General features: G+C 39.6%; 1 protein-coding gene across 5 annotated transcripts in view; it reads right to left on the bottom strand.

The window, feature by feature from the left end:
- Nucleotides 1–17,946, bottom strand: part of kcnab1a (potassium voltage-gated channel subfamily A regulatory beta subunit 1a) — a 133,178-nt gene that overhangs the window by 101,620 nt on the left and 13,612 nt on the right. Inside the window, exon 1 of one of the 5 annotated variants that reach the window (XM_052152245.1) lies at nt 14,574–15,035. The exons of 1 other annotated variant lie outside the window; for it this stretch is intronic. In XM_052152245.1, coding sequence (XP_052008205.1) covers nt 14,574–14,848 — 275 coding nt within the window. In that variant the 5' untranslated portion in view covers nt 14,849–15,035. Of the gene's footprint in view, nt 1–366; nt 959–14,573; nt 15,036–17,946 lie in introns of those variants that run through there. 3 more of the 5 variants (XM_052152246.1, XM_052152248.1, XM_052152249.1) reach the window with 3 other exon arrangements.

Genomic DNA, 17,946 nt, shown 5'->3' with positions numbered 1-17,946 from the left:
TTTCCTTTGGGAGATTCAAAAACGTAATGAGCACAAATGAGAACAATGGAAACATCATTCTCCTCCTCCTCTTTCTGCATATCTCATAACGTCACTCAGAGGAGAACACAATATACAACCACATGTGGGCGAAAAGAGGAACAGCATGTCAAGGGAGTTTAAGAAGGCTCTTTTCTCCAACACTTAGTACTTCTTTGTTGTGACATAATTCCTTTAAAAACAAAATCTTTCAATCAAATTCAACAAAAACTGAAAGAATCAGCTATGCATGCATCCCTCACAAATATGAAACGTGGATATACCAATACAAAAAATCTAATTAAGATATATATTAACTGGATTTCCAAATGTACACGTCATTTGCACCTTCCTGAGTGTGTACCTGTAGGTCATGCCAGTCCTGGCTCGGACAGAATCCTGTAATGAGAGTGTGTGAACATTGAGAAATTCCTCCAGATGTTTGAGTTCCAGTTGGGAGTTGGAACGTAGGCCTCCCCAGTACATCAGTGGGGGACAAAGCTTTCCCCCAGAGGTCTGCCGTTTGAAGCAGCGGGGCAGCCCCCTCTCCCCGCCTGACTTCTGCCCACCCTTCTGCTTTGGAGTGGGAATCTCAGGGCAAGTAGCTTTGTATAAGTACATCTCTCTCCCTCTCTCTCTCGCTCTCTCAGTCAAGTCCTCTGTGCCAGTTACTCACGTGCCTGGACATCCACAGTCCAAGTAGGCCTTCAGGATTCAAACTTCTGAGTTAGAACTCTTTTCTCTCAAGAGGGAGCAAATAGAGTTCAACGTCTTCTTCAGTCACTAGATTGTTAAATAGAACAGTTTTCTGAAAATCCTGTTCCTCTTGTCTTTGAGTGAAAGTAAACATTCTCTGATTGAATTTATGTCTCTTCTTCTTGAACGCCTTGTCAGTTACATATCTCACTGCTGTCGTTCGACTTACTGTAGTTTCACTCTCCAATAAACACCATGGGAATCTGGGACATTTTCCCTGCCTGTATTTCTCCCTCCATCCCTCCCCCTGCTCTCCCACCCTTTCCATCTCTGTCGCTCCACCTCTCTCTGCCTCCCTCACTCTTTCATCCCTTACTATTTTCTGTTCCATTTTTTTATGCCTCCTTTCATACAGTAGACCTGGTCTAAAGTTGACCTTTAACCCTTGGGTCATGCTGGAACTACAACTATGATATCATGTCTGTTCCAGGGATTGTGGGAATGAGATGGAGTCTTTCTTTCCCATATCTAGATATATCAGCATGCCAGCTCCAATCCAAAATTCCATGGTGACCAGCCAATAATTACACAAAGAAGCAATCCATACACACACAATGACAGACCTAAACAAAGTCAAAGACTTATCACTAATTAAGCAGAGACCACCCAAAGTTAGAGCTCTCACAAACTCTTATTAGAAACAAAACAAGACAAAACTTCAAATGATCACACCGTACACAAGTACACAGCTAAGTATTGATTGATAGCTATGCTTATTCAGGATTAGAGGCAGTGGAGAATTGGTCATCTACAGAAATGTCAGCTGAGGTTGTGTAATCAGTAGGAGATATAAATAACTAGGCTAAATACATTTTCACACATGTAGGACTTTCCAAAGAGCACACAGAGATAATATTTGAGGACAGATAGATGTGTGACATTCTCCTTCCTGTCTGAACATGTGACTGTGACAAAAGGACACTCAAGAAATACAACTACACCATGACATTTTCGAACTTATCAAGTCATTAAGGTTCTAAGACACGAAATATGAACCTATCAGCCTACATATTTATTCAACAGTTAGTTCCATTCCTCTAATCTGATTTTTGATGTGCAGCATTCCAAGAGTGCAGTATAACAACACTGGGTCGCTTCACTGTGCTTGTTTGTGTTTTTGCAGAGTTTCAGGCTGCCAGACTGTGTTATTCTGCTACTTTTGAAACTATTTTCATTCAGACTAATTACACTGTGAATTCCGCGACAGTAGTTCGAAAGCTCTGCTGCTGAAATCGATCTGGGTGTGCAAACATTTTGAATCACTGCCCCCAGTGGCAAACGTTGGAAGTGTTGTTGAACGTATGGGCATGTGTGAGCTCCAGATTTTGGGTTAAATGACACAGAGTGGTGCCAAAAGCAAGTTGTATTTTAGTTTTAAATCATGTAATGCATTCAACTGGAATGGATATTTTGTTAACCATACACCAAAACCCCAATCCTAAACCTAATAGTCAGTGAAGTAAAAAATAATTTTTTAAGTGAAAACGCAACCTGTGAATCACACTCATTATTGTTTATTTGAACATGGATAGTTTATGGTTCCCATTGAACCAGAATCCATGTCTCTGAAGTTGTTTGCTCTAGATGCTAGTACTAAAGGGAAATGTGTTTCACGTTTGAATTGATGCAAAAATATCTGATGGGGTATGCCGTTTGTCAGTAATTAGTCTGAATGGGACTGATATCAAGGTTCACGATTTTTCAGAAACAACATCTATTTCCCGTGTGGTCCAGTTACTTTGTTAGTGGAGCAAAATTGACAAAATAGCTGGCCATATTGTGTCTAAAATATAAGTAACTCGATATTAACTTCTTGTTTATAGAACTATTTTAAACTGTTTATATATAAAACAAAATCTCACAAATAGGCCCTGATCACTCTGTCAGTCATGAAATTACCACAGCTATATAGGAAATCAGACGCTTGGGAAAATTATATAAAGCTTAGCAATCATTATGCAAAAATATTTGACCACAAAATGCCACAACTGACCAATTAGAATTTAGCATTCCAGGAGCTGTGTATTTAGTGTTCCCCAGAGTTTGGATACATCTATATATATCTATATATCCAAGGAGACACCTATAAGCAATTCAGCTCTTGCAGTTTTCAAAATAGCTATTAATTGTCCCTGACCATACCATTAACAGATTCCCTGACCATACTTTTTCAAAGAAGACCATAATCACAGTTTGTTTCAGACCCATAAATAAAAGGTGGGGAATGAGAATAACCCAAAACATCTCAGCATGCAGAACAAACCAATAGAGTTCTTGTTGAAATTCAGGGGGAGTTGTATCTTACAGGCCTTGCAGTTATTTTCCATTAAAGTTAATGGTCTGAAATGGCACTGCTAATGGGATTAAAGATCAGAATCCTCCTGGGAGGGTTATAATTCTAAGAGTGGAACCTGCTTGTGTTCTACACCAATCAGCCACAACATTAACGCCATCTGCCTGTGTAGGTCCCCCTCGTGCCACCAAAACAGCGCCAACCTGCATCTCAGAATGGTATGATGCTATTCTTCTCACCACAATTGTACAGAACAGTTATCGGAGTTACCATAGACTTCAAAAGTTCAAACCAGGCTGGCCATTCTCTGTTGACCTCTCATCAACAAGGTGTTTCCATCCACAGAACTGCTGCTCACTGAATAATTTTTGTTTTTGGCACCATTCGGAGTAAACTCTAGAGACTCTTGTGTGTGAAAATCTCAGGAGATCAGCAGTTACAGAAACACTCAAATAAGACCATCTGGCACAAACAATCACGCCATGGTCCAAAACATTGAGATCAAATGTTTTCCCCATTCTGATGGTTGATGTGAACATTAAATGAAGCTCCTGACCCGTATCTGCAGCAACATGATTGGCTGATTAGATAATCGCATGGATGATTGTTGATTGATGGGCTGGTTTGAGTATTTCTGTAACTGCTGATCTCCTGGGATATTCACAATCAAATTCCGAATGGTGCCAAAAACAAAAAAACGGCAGTTCTGCGAATGGAAATGCCTTGTTGATGAGAGAGGTCATAAGAGAATGGCAAGACTCATTCAAACAGACAAAGTCTACAGTAAATCAGAGTACTGTACTGTACAATTGTGATCAGAGGAATATCATCTCAGAATGATGGATGGACATGAGGATGCCACACTTGAAATACTTTATCTATGAATCAAACAGTCAAATCCCATAATTAATGCCGCTAAAAATAGGCCATAAAAATGCATTTGCCTTGCGTTATGATCATTTAACATTTAGGCTGTCTTAATAAAAGCGTCATGGTTACTTTCATAACCTCTCCCTGATGGAGGAAACGAGACGTTGTGTCAGTGTAGTGACACTAGGCATCGCTCTTGAGAGCTCTGAACACCTCTATTCTTTTAAGAAAAGGCCAATGAGAATTGGAGAGTGGAATTTCCATGCCACTCCAAAGGAGAAGGAATGCCCACTCTCATTCAGGTTATGTGCTGAGGAGCCGAGTCAAGGTCTGGCCATTTCAGCGGCAAGTACAGCATTGTGGCAAGAGGGACACAATGTTTCATTCCCTCCATCAGGGATGGAGTCGATGAAGTGACACTAGGGGTCCCTATAGAAAAACGGCACAACAGCTGAACCAACATGGTGAACTGCTAATAGCAAGTGCATCAGTTTGCACGTAACCTCCCCCAATGCCCCAAAAAGACATCATGTAGGTCCCCACATCCCTGAGGGCAGGAAGTGAAGTAACTAGCATGGGAGTAGGCCGTGCCAGCCTTTTCTCTCTGTTTTCTCTCCACAGAGTATTAGATCTGGCAGGGGCCATCTAATGCTATTATACACCTCGGGGAAGGTGTTCTTTTCCGTTCCTATTCTTTCATAGGAAAAGACCCCGCGGAGACCACATTCTGCCCAAAAGGAGAGGTCAACATGTGGCAATACGACACGTGGGCTCACCAGCCGCACATGGTGGATGCCACACTCCTAATAGAGTGTGCTCGTATTCCCAAAGGGGCAGAAGGAGAGAAAGCCGCTGGAAATGCGCCATATATCCAACAGCATATTCTTCTTAAGAGGTGAATGGAACAGCAGTAGTATTCAGCTCGCTGATAGTACAAAAGCTTGGCTCCGAAGAAAAAATCTGAATGAGAGTGGGCATTCGTTCTCCTTTTATACCCGTATGTCTAGGGGAGTGGCATACAAATTTCACTCGCCAATTCTCATTGGCCTTTTCTCAAAAGAATAGAGATGTTCGGGGCTCTCAAGAGCAAACTCTAGTGTCAGTACATCGACATGACGTCGAGTGAGTGACATAAGGGGAACAAGCACACTCAGAGTTAGCCAATATAGGCATATTTATTCAACTCAACTGGATCAGTGCAGGACCAATCAGTACAAATAATCAACTGCCTATTATTAACAGAATTCTTCAAATAACGTACTAGCCAACATATTACATCAATATGTCAAAATCAATTAACAGGTGACTGCTATTCTGTTAAAGTTAACAATCAAGGAAAAGCATAAAATCGGCCTTTGAAAAACGTAATTTATATAGGCTATATTGTCCAAAAAAAGACAACCATTCTCAGAATAGAAACGTATATGCATTGTATATTAAACAATTTAATAGTGAATTGATTAGCACTTCGTTGAAACTATGTGAAGAACTAACTATAAATAATCATGTGGAACTGATATTCATATCCACATGGGATTTATAAAGTCATTAAAATGAATTCTTTAGAAGAAAATGTTAAAAATTATGTTTTTTTTAATTTGTGAAACCAAATTGGACTCAAAGATTATATTTGTATGAACTTGACAGCTAGACTCTGTTGTTAATGATGTCCAACACTCCGTTGTTATTGCTACATACTCTATCTTCTCCACGGTCTCTTTCATATTCGTAAGCATGTTCTGATGTGCCAACTCCAGCCTTGACGTGATCATTTTCAGCCCTGGTATTGTGTATTCAGGCTTGATGATGTCTTTTGGAAGCCTTTTCCCTCAACAAAACTGAGTGGTAGCATGTCTCTTGATGTCATCTCTGAGATAAGCGGAGTTATTTTTTCAGAGCGGACGGGATCACAGCGGCAGCGAATTGAAGTGAACGGCACGATGGGCATTTGCTTGCTTCAGCTAGTCTCTCCTATGCTAACACCTACATGTCTGTGCTGAATATGGTTATGCATGGCTCTGGTGGAATTATTATATGCCAGTTTGACATGACATAGCTTACATAAAACTTTTCCGTTTTCAAAATACTCCCACACCTTGCTCATTTTTCGAGTGGTCATTTCTGAGCCCGCCACAATCTGACACAAAGAAAACACATGCAAGAGCTGAGGTAAAATACATTTTTTCATTTCATTTCTGCTCCAGATACACTTTTAAAGATAATGTATTATTTCTTTTCAAATGTTTTATTTGAATGTGTTATTTAAAAAAAAAAAAATCAGACTAGTCTTGCACATCCCTAATGCAATGAGCCTTGCAGCTCTTGTTATGAAATTTGAACTGTGTGAAACTAATTATTACTGCACATTTCAATAAACTATCAGTGAAAGACACAAACTGGCTTATTAGCCTTTTAATGTTCACAACTTGTTTGGAGAGAAATAAAACTGTGAGAAATCTTCTTCTGCTAATAGATGCTGACATGAAAATAAAAATATAAAAGAAAGATAAGCAAAAATAATTAGTCCAAACTCACCCATGGTTGGAAATCACTGATGGAGTGTATCACTACACTATGTTAACATTTCAATACGAACAACTGTCCACATTTTGAAAGAGAAAAGACACAGGAAAATATTAAAAATAAGAATATGCACACATAGAAATATAAAAACATGAGCACCTTCAAATATAAAGCATCATATTTCATTTTGGTAAATTCTACTGTATTGTAAAAGACAAAGCATTCCCAATTAAATGCATGTTAAGGTGTTAGCCACATAATCAGCCATTTCGTCTGCTCTGTTTCCAGTGTTTCTAGGTCACTGCAAATGGTGATTAGTGCCTCCAGCACAATAGTTTCATTATACACTGACAGCCAAAAGTTTGCAATAATGTACAGATTTAGATGATTTGGAATGAAATAGGTACTTTAATTCACCAAAGTGGCATTCAACTGATCACAAAGTATAGGCCGAACATTACTGAAGTAAAAAAACAGCACCATCACTATTTCCAAAAAGTCATTTTTGATCAAATCTAGACATGCCCCATTTCCAGCAGCCATCACTCCAAAACCTTATCCTTGAGTAATCATGCTAAATTTCTAATTTGGAACTAGAAAATCACTTGCCATTATATCAAACACAGCTGTACAAAACTATATTTCATACAAAGGTGTACACTACAGTCTTCAAAGACAAAGAGGATAAGTGGTCTCTGGTTTGAGAAATGGATGCCTCGCATATCCTCAGCTGACAGCTTCATTGAATTCTACCCGCTCAACACCAGTTTCATGTACAACAGTAAAGAGAAGACTCAGGGATGCAGGCCTTATGGGAAGAATTGCAAAGAAAAAAACAATTTTGATACAGAAAAACAAAAATACAATTTTAGAGTGGGCAAAAAACAGACATTGGACAACAGATAATTGGAAAAGAGTGTTATGGATCTTAACCTCATTGAGGTTTTCTGGGATCAGCTAGACTGTAAGTTGTATGAGAAGTACCCGACATGACAACGACACCTGTGGCAAGTGCTACACGAAGCATGGGCTGAAATGTCACCTGAGTATCTGGACAAACTGACAGCTGGAATGCAAAGGATCTGCAACGCTGTCATTACTGCATGTGGAGGATTTTGTGATGAGAACTCTTTGAAGTGGTTTAATATATTTTAAAAAAATTGTAATAGTAATTTTTCACATAATTAATGTCCTGGCAATACATTGTGATCAGCTGAATGCCACTTTGGTGAATAAAAGTACCTGTACATACAAAATCTGTACATTATTCCAAAATTTTGGCAGCCAGTGTAATTCATAAGTAATTGAGATCGTATTGAGCTAATCATATCTCTCTGAAAAGAGAGGCTATACACCCATCTATCAAACCCACCTGAGTCTTATTCTTTTAACCTGTCATTAAGTTGAAATAATTAAAGTGGTAAAATAATTATTTATCTTTAGATCATTTTTGTGAGCTATTCATCCATTCTATCTGTTGTTTTATCACTCATTTCCGTACCCCATCTAGCATGTGAGCCACGAACAGACATAAAGGGAATAGGCTAAACACAGTATAAAAACAGATCTACTATAATAGGGAGAGTAGATTAAATCTAAACAAAATATTAAAATAATCAGTCCCATCTCATCTGCTTGAGCACATATTTATTTGATATTCTGTTTCTGAAATGTATTGTATATCTCTACAGTACTTAAGATTCAAAGGTAAAGAGTAATTTGCTAGGAGCGCTAAAATTTAATCGAGCTGTTTGTCCCTTACAGCCTTGCCATTCCCCATCAAAGTTTAATACTCTCACAGAGAGTCCTTAAATATCTTTAATTGCTTTTTATTGATGCTTCCCTGCAGGTATTAAAGTATTTAGACTTAATAAGTGGGTGCCAAAAAAAACATAATTTGTAATTTCAGTAGTACTAGAATTGGCTTCATCTTTTTAGAGAGATTCTTAAGAAAGCTAATCGAAATCTGTAACCTTGTGTTATGATTTCTTCAGGGAAGAAATATTTTAGTTTCCTCGTTTTGTTAAAGCACTGTGTAAATCTATAGATAATCCCAGTAAGATAAAGCTCAGTCCCTGGTTTTTCTGGCTTTGTGATTTTCAGAATACAAGTTTATTGTATGAGATAGACGAGAGGTGTTAAAAAAATAGAAATTCCTGTCTTCTTTTGTTATTCAGTCCACATGATTTGGCAAACCAAAGAAGGCATGGTAGTTCTCTGGCTTCCCCTGCTAGTTATTCACAAATTGCTTGTCATATGAAAACAATGGAAACTTTTAACTATTCTGAAGTTGAAGCTAAAATTAATCAGTATGTTTAAGCTGAAATAAATTGGCATTTACTCACCCTCATGTGTTTCATAAACTACTAGAGAAATTTATGAAGAAACAATTTTATGTTCCGTTGAAAAGAAATATTTTAGTATTGAAAGCACTCGTGGAAAACTCTTGTGCAGAGGATTTGCTGCTTTCTTTGAGCATCCCTATGTCTGATCATAAGCATAAGCAAACACTTCAGCATGACAAAAGGAATAAAACAACTAAATTGTATGATTTAGCACGCAAAGTGGAACAGATGTCTTCTGCTGTAGAACTTTTACTGCCACTCCTGACTAGAGCTCAGTCTATAGCAAAGGCATAGAACAAAGTGGAGCCTGAATCATGCATGCCACAGTCACCAGCAATGGATGAAGAACAGGAATCCGGTTGCAACCTCAGCGATTGGTGAAAATATGCCTGCAGCCCAGTCACACCAATCTGATTGTGATAATGTGTCAGACAAATAGGGTGGGGCATCTTCAGTGGTAACGTCCATGGAGGAAAAGTTGAAAGCAATGCTCATCCATATTAATCTGTACCTTAGTCCATATGTGACTCCAAGGCACCCATCATCACCCCACCATCTCTGTAGACAAGCAAAGACAGGAGCACTGATGTGGTAAGGTCGAATGTGGGCTGTTTTACGAAGAGTCAGCTTGCTCATTGGGGATTAATAATACAGCTGACCCACTGTACACAGGCGTGAGACCCACAATAGTTCACGATCCATGCCAGGTAGAAGTCCTTGTGCACAAAGATCAGGTGTTGCTGTGCAAAGGAGCCATAGAACTTGTCAAACCCCAAGTTCACCCCAGAGGATTCATTTCCACGTATTTTCTGGTCACAAAGAAAGATGGGGGTTTTGGTGAATCTTAGATTTAAGGAATTTAAATATTTTCTAAAGTTCCTGCCATTAAAAATGTTATGTGATTCCTTCGGTTTTCATTTACGATCAAATATTTCAGTTCAGAGTTCTCCCAGTTGGCCTCTTCAAAGTGAGTCCAGGCTGCACTGGAACACTACCAAGGAACGGCATGAGTGTTGCCATACCTAGACTACTGGCTTGTCCATGCGGCATCACCACAGTAGGCAATGGATCAATCTGCCAGTTGCTGGGCCATATTAAAGCTTTGGGGATGACAGTAAATTGGGACAAATGCAGGCTTGTCCAAACTCAGTTGACCCATTTTATAGGTCTGAAACTCAACTCTTCCACGATGCTGGCCTCCCCCACACCGGAGAGTGTACATTCAATTCTGCCAGCAGTGAAGCGTCTTCAGGTGGGCCACACTCAATGACTACAGTGTTTCTCACTCTACTCCATTTTCTGATGGCGCTAAGGGACAAACATGTCTTGGTGCGCACAGACAAAGTGGCAATATGGTTTATTACATCAATCATCAGGGGGACACAAGGTCACGGAGTGCACTTTAAGTAGCTCACAATCTGCTGATATGGGCTCAAGCAGACCTTCCTCTTTCCATTTGAGCAGTTAACCTGCCTGGTTGACTCAACTATGGTGTGGACGATCTCTCACAAGGCAGGGTTTTACGGAGAGATTGGAGACTACACCTGGAGGTGGCATATATGATATGGCAGACTTATGGGACCGCAGAAGTTGATGTGTCAGATGACTTATTGCCATTGTTGATTCTCTCTGACCAACGAGCCAGGATCACTGGGCTTGGATGCACTGGCTCATGATTGTCCGGTCATAACATTGTATGCTTTCCCCCTGTTACCACTGATTTGGAGAGCCCTGCGCCTGCGGTCACCGTCTGTTGTTAGTTGCTCCTCAATGGCCTGCAAGGCCATGGTTTCAGACCATCTTGTCCTCTACCCAGCAGATCAAATCTGCTGACTCAGTTAGCGGGGAGAGTTTGGCATCCTCACCAAGACCGGCTGAAATTATGGGTGTGGCCACTGGGTCCACCGGACCTCTATTGGTTTGTTCACAGGGGACCCTGTTTTGAATGCTCGTGCAACATCTACACAAAAATTGAAATTGGATGCTAGAAAGTGGAAGGTGTTCTGTAACTGTGACTGGTGCATCGACCATGCCGCTGATCCACTACAATGTTCTGTAGAATGGATTTTACATTTTTTGCAAGATCTTTTGGAGCTTGGGTCTGACCGGTTAGTTGTGGCCTTTTTGAAAGGGGCTAATTGTCTGTGCCCTCCAAAGGGTGTACAAAGCCCAATGTGGGACTTGAGTGTGGTGCTTAATTCCATATGTCAAGCACCATTAAGCCTATAATGGTCTCTGATGCTACATGGCTGTCCTTGAAGTCTGCAATCTTCTTGGCCATTACAACAGCAAAGCGTGTGTGTGAGCTCCGCACATTATCAGTGAGTGCTCCCTGTTTGCGTTGGGGGCCTGATTTTAATAATGTTTCACTGTGGACCAATCCAGCATTTTTACCAAAGACATTGTCTTCACAATTTATGAATCAGCCCATTGTGTTGGCTTTTCTGCTGCCAGATCAGGCTGGCATGCAGGTTGAGCTATGTCCAGTTAGGTCTTTGAAGGTTTACATTGACAGGACAGTAGCCTGGCCCAAGTCTGACCAATTGTTTGTTTGCTTTAGTGTTGCATGCAAAGGGACTGCTCTCTACGTGCAGTGATTAGTGCACTGGGTGATGCAGGTAATTTCTCATGCATACGAGTCTTCAGGGCATCCTGTCCCCTCAGCTATTCACTGTCACTCTGCGCATGCTCTTGCAAAATCTTGGGCAGCGCTCAGATGTGCATCACTCTCTGAACTTTGTGCAGCAGCAACATGGGCATCAGCCTTCACTTTTTCTAATTTCTACAGAATGAATGTAACTCCCCTGCCAGCAGTGTGTGCTGCGGTGCTCTCTACCTGCACTGATGCATTGCAAGGGGATTTCTTGTGACTGCATAGGTATTCGTCTTCCACTAGTGCTTTCAGTACTACCTCTGGCTGTCTGGAACGAAAGGAAATAGAACGCTTGTGGTTACATATGTAACTGTGGTTCTATGACTGAGTGGATGACTGCACTTGGAATTTGTGACAATGATCTAGAGATTGAGCTGAAATGTTCAAGGGTTTTTATATGCATCACGGTGTGACAACTTTCTAATTCGATTCTCAGTCAAAGCGCCAGAGTTTTCCAGTACTGCCTCTGGAGGTCTACCCCCTCAGTCATAGAACCACAGTTACATACATAACCAGCATTTTAGAATGACATGAGGGTGAGTAAATAATGACAGAATTTTTATTTTTGGGTGAAATATTCCTTTAAAAACTATGCTAATTTGATACACTAATTTTCTCTTTCTATTTCTATCCTTTGCTCAATCTATCTGTCTCTAGACCTTTCTGCAGCAGACAGATTTTCAGCTTGAGGAAACAGAATATAAAGGCGATTTCTCGCATCTTACAGCTACAGGGCTCTGGCTTTAAACCCTTCCATTAACCTTGTCTGCATGCTTCATTTTCCTAAAGACATAAAAAGCTAAATCAGCTCAAGGACAGGCAGCTGATGCTGAAAGAGGCAAAAGAGAGAAGCAACTAATGAATGGGAGGATGAAAGGATTTGGGCCGAACTCTCATAACAGCAAAACAGAATAAAAAACACACAACAAAACTGAAACGCCTGCAACAATCTCAGTTTTTTCATTAATTTGAGGTGGATATCTATAATGTAAGAGCATCTGCTAGTGTATATTATCTTTTTTGTTTGGCGGGGGGATAAATATCTTATCCTAGTTCTCTCAGTTATGTTTCATTTCATGTTTGTCTCAGATGTCTCTACAAAAATTCTTAAAGGGATAGTTCACCCTAAAATTCTCTAATAATTTACACACCCTCATACCATCTTAGAAGTGTATGACTTTCTTTCTTCTACAAAACATATACAAAGATGTTTACCATGGACAAGACATAGTATTTAAAAGGTGAAAAGGGTGCCTATTCCTCCTGTGTGATTACTGGAGCTCTTTCAGATTAAGTTAGTTTAATTTGCTTAGTTAGGGTGATAATTGTGATTGGTTGATTAGGGACCAACCAGTGGTATTGTTCAAATTATGAAAGCATACATTTTTATTGGTTTACAGAGAAAAACATGTCATGTCCATTCCAATAGACACAAGGTCTGATAAGAGAAAATTGAAACAAATGAGAAAATTGTTGGGATTGAGCGAGAGTACAGAGCTATAAAATAGAAAATCTGGATAAATGTGTGGATATCATCTATATATTATATATATTTTAAGTGTAAAATTAATTAATTCATCCAAATAATTTGGAGAAATGTTCTTTTTAAGTTTATATTGAAATCTCTTCTGCTTAGACTTTGTATCTTGGCAAACTGAGCACAGTTTGAAATCTTTTTTAAACTTTAGAAGAGACCCAATGTGAGAAGCAGGAGACTTCATGTGACTTACCTTTTCATGTATTATCATTGAAAGAGAGAGACCGAGAGATTGAGGTTTAGAGAGCGTGGTTGCACTAAGAATAGAGATAAGGTTAATGTTTCCTTTCCTTAACAAGGAGATCAAATGCTAATTCAGACAAACACTGGACAGCTGTGAATGACTTTAAGAGGACCATTAGTGTTATATTAACTGCTTCCTGTTTTCATCTGTTTTAATCACTATAATAAACAGCTATGGCCTGATATTCCTATTCAGGGCTCCACAATAAGGACGTGAGAGAGATATAGGCCAGCTGAATGTCACTATTATTGGGTCATTGCTGCGATGTCTTACTTTCATTGATAACCTAATGTACATGTTTTATTAGATCTTAAAATCTTTATATTTGGATTTTGTCACACACTGAACATTTTTGTAAACATTTAAACATTTAACTATACCCTGGTGACAAATGCATCTAGATGACTAACAACAGATGAGGGTTTATTCCAAACTGTGAGACTGACTTGTGACTGTCTTGGAAGCAAGATTAGTTATTTGAGCAATATCTTCCATCATATGCCATAATATTCCAGCTAAGGTGTGCTTAAAATGTAATCTAATCAGCTAACACATTTGCAACACTTAATGCATGATTGCTTCAGCATTTACAAAATTTTAATATAATATACAATTGCTCCAAAAAGTATTTGGAAAGTTAAGGCACACAAAAACATCATTGCATTAGATGCACCAGCACACTCAAGCAAAGCCTTATGAAAAGGAAGTCTGCTAGGTTTTATATTATATATACATTGTTCAAAAAGAAGACAAAAAATATTTGCACATACTACTTGTCAAAAATTGGTTTGACATAAACAAAAATCACATTTACACCTGTTTCTTAAACAACATAACATAATTTGTTTACAGATACCATTGCTTTTATATTTTGTTGTCTAATGCAATGAGATTTATACAGTATTATGACTTGTGTCTCCAAATAGTTTTGGGTCCACTAGATTTTCTATAAAAGCTCATTCATATTTCTTTAGGTTTTTTACTTTTCATGTGTCTCAATCACATACCCACACACCCAAACACAACAACAAGATGTGAAATAGGGACTTATTTTTGCTCAAGAACATAGTGCCAACACATCATCGCCTCAGGAAAGGGGAGGCCCTGTAGTTGGTGTCAGTTTTTTACAGTAAAGCCAGTTACTACAGTTTCTCTGCTAGACACAAAGAAAGTGAAAGTGAGAAAGCTCATAACTGACACTATTTATACTTTGCTCAAACAAAGCACTGTGGGAAGGGTTTCTAAGACATCACATGGCAGCACATCCATCTGAAAGCAAACTGACCCTCACAGACATCCACATAACTTCCCATCACTCTCCATTCAGGACTCACCGGTAAGGCATGCCAGTCTGATAAGCTACGCTATCTTCTTTGGCTCGGCCACACAGCTTCAAGTACCAGTTGGTCTCCATCTCCCTGATAAGAAAAGCTTTCCTCATCCGCAACAGCGCCGCCTGCCTGATGTGACTGTGGCTGCCATCACGATTGTTCTCTTGAGAGTTGCGGTGCCCACGGTGCCCTGCCAGAGAAGCAGCTGACTGCCTGCGGTGCCTGGAGGGCTCCTCGGGGGCCCCCCGGCCCACCGAGCTGCTGCGAGCTGCAATCATTGCCGGCAGGGCCCCCTCCCCCTACAGAGCCTGGGGGAGCCTGGGTGCAATTGCAGTATGTTGAGACTGCTCAATAAAAAGCTGAGAAGCTTTCAAACTGAATTGTTGCTCGAGTAGTTGCTGAACTGAAACTCAGTTGTCAGCTATTCATTTCCACACACTCATTCAATCTCTCTGTGCATTTCTCTCTCTTCTTTTCCTTCTCTTTCTATGTGCATGTGATCTTCTTCAGCCTCTCTTATAACCTCCCTGTGTGCTTAGGGTGAAACCAGATAGCTCTTGGGTCTGGCTGCAGGGCTGGGCATGGCAGAAGACAAAGCCACCAGACTAGGGTTGGGTGTAAAGAGCCTGGCATTCCAGCTGGTGTTATTAAAGGCCCCATGAAATCAAAATTGGAGATTTGTGGCTTTAAGTCTATGTCTGTTAGCTTTGAGGCCATCTATATGCTAGCGTACTCCAAAAAGTTGACAAATTTTAATCTAATTGAATCCAAAAAAAGAAGATCCTGTCATTATATACTCAGTCTCATAATGTTCCAAACTCGTATGACAATGAAAGATGTTAAGCATAATGACAGACTCAGTCACCATTTAATTAGATTGCATGGAAAAAAGATGCGATGAAAGTGATTTTTTTCTACTTGCTTAAAGGAATAGTTCACCCAAAAATTATAATTCTCTCATCATTTACTCACTTCTGTGGAACAAAAACAAATATATTTTAATGTAGATATGATGTATGTTTGTCTATACAATGCAAGTGAATGGTGACCAAATTATCAAGTTCCAAAAAGGACATAAAGGTAGTGGTTTAAATGTGCAGTAACAGTTTTTGTTTATTTTGATTAAATTACATACAGAACACATCCTATTATGAGTCAGATATCAATGAAATAGGTGCCATGAAATATCACACTGGTCTCTGTAACAGTTTGAGGAAAAAGATGATTAGTTTTGCCAATTAGAAGACTTTATTTCTGTCAATCATTGTGCGTGTTCAAGTGCAGCCTATATGCTCGTATAAGTGCTGGTACGATGTCCTACTCTTGCGAAAACGCTCATGGTCGGACGGCAAAACGATCAGGGGGACCCCCATCCTCCATCTTCTCAAATACAACAGTCTCCAAGTGTGTCTGTGTGTGTGCATGTGTCTTTGGAGCGCGGGTTTTGGAAAGAGGGGACGTGACTAAATAAACAGCTAGTCTGGTGGAAGTTCCAGATAGGCTAAAATCGCTTAAAGCACCTTTACAGGAGAGAACAGGGCAAAATGTAACTCCTTTTACACTGTTCATCTTGCCATTGCAGTCTCTTGGAACGATCATGATTTTAAGGTTGATTACACTTCCTAGCACTTGGCGCAGTTCACTAGATGGATCTAGAAAATGAAATCCAGCTTGAAATCATGATCGTCAGGTAGACTGCTGAAATCAGTATTTATAGTGAAAAAGGAGTAACATTTACTTCTGTTCTCCCCCAAAATCGATTGAAATGCTTCAGAAGACATGGATTAAACCACTGGACCCTTATGGATTACCTTTATGTCCTTTTGGGAGCTTGAGAATTTGGTCACCATTTCAAATGCATTGAAAGGAAAACAGAAAAAATATCTCTATTAAAAAATAAGGGAGAGTAAGTGATGAGAGAATTCAAATTTTTGGGTGAACTATTCCTTTAACATCTCATTTGGTGTTCTACAAAAGAAAGAACGTCATATGGGTTTGGAACAACACGACAGTGATAAATTATGACAGAACATACATTTCTGGGAGAACAATCAGATATTCGCATAAAAAATTTACAGTGTTTCTCTTCCATGAAAACTACCATAAAAATCAATGACTCATCTTGCAAAGGCACGAATTCTTCTATATGTTCCACCGCAGATTTCGGTTTCGATAGGACGCGTGTCAACACAACATAAATTCAGCACTCTTCAAGCCATTTCATGAGGTCTTTAACATTCCATTTCCACAGGCCAACACTAGCCGGGTCCAAACAATCAACTCATAAGCTACTCCTGGGGTCACTGCAGATACTCTGATGAAGCTTAGGCTCACCAAACAAACAGACCGTTAACGCAACCTTTAAAGTCCCTGTGGGGTTTAAACAGTGGCTTTCTACCTTTAAGCCTCAATATAATTATGTTTGGGTTTTTTCATAATTTCTGATATCATGAGACCAGCAGTTTTAAAGGGCATCTTTTATGCCCCTTTTCACATGATGTAATTTAAATCATTGGTGTCCCCAGAATGTGTCTGTGAAGTTTCAGCTCAAAATACCCTACAGGTCATTTATGTTGAAAATGCAAATTTGGGGGTGAGAATAAAAACAAGCTGTTTTTGTGTGTGTGTCTTTAAATTTAAATGAGCTGGTGCTCCCCACCCCGTATCCAGAATAGGGCGGAGCTATGACATCTCTGCTTCAGATAACTAGACATCATAAGCAATATGACTGACATTGAAAATAGTGGTGTTCAACCCTATATGTTTGAACTGGAGTCAGACACTGATGAGGGAGAGACTCCGTCAGAAGTATCAACTTTGAGCATGAACCAGGAAGCTTCAGAATGATTATTTGATAAATGTGTTTATTTGTTGTAGAGTTTTTTCAGCAGTTTTGCAATGATGGATGAGCATCACACACACACACACACACACACACACACACACACACACAAATACTTTTACAACGTTCACAATGCGCTATAACGAAACAACACACACAAACATGTCCGACGGCAATGTCCATCAACAGTCGTGGGCAGGGCCTGTACAAAGTGACATCACTTTGTACAGAATCTGTGAATGACTTGTTCTGAGACAGTGATTATGATTAATGGGGATTAAAAAAAAAAAGGACTAGGTGGATATTTATCATTATAGGGTGGTTGTGTGCAAAAGTGCATTTTGCATAGTAGGTCCCCTTTAAGGCTGAAGAGGTTTTCTAACTCCCAGTTCACTGTGATTTGGTATTGTGACAGTACCATTCTCAAATGCAGCAAAGATAAGGCTAATAAGATATGTCCAAGACTGTTTTCACATTCATAAACACACACACACACACACACACACACACACACACACACACACACACACTCCT

This window comes from Xyrauchen texanus, chromosome 21, assembly GCF_025860055.1.
Source record: "Xyrauchen texanus isolate HMW12.3.18 chromosome 21, RBS_HiC_50CHRs, whole genome shotgun sequence".
Classification (NCBI taxonomy): Eukaryota; Metazoa; Chordata; class Actinopteri; order Cypriniformes; family Catostomidae; genus Xyrauchen; species Xyrauchen texanus.
This window is presented reverse-complemented; position numbering and strand designations above follow the sequence as displayed.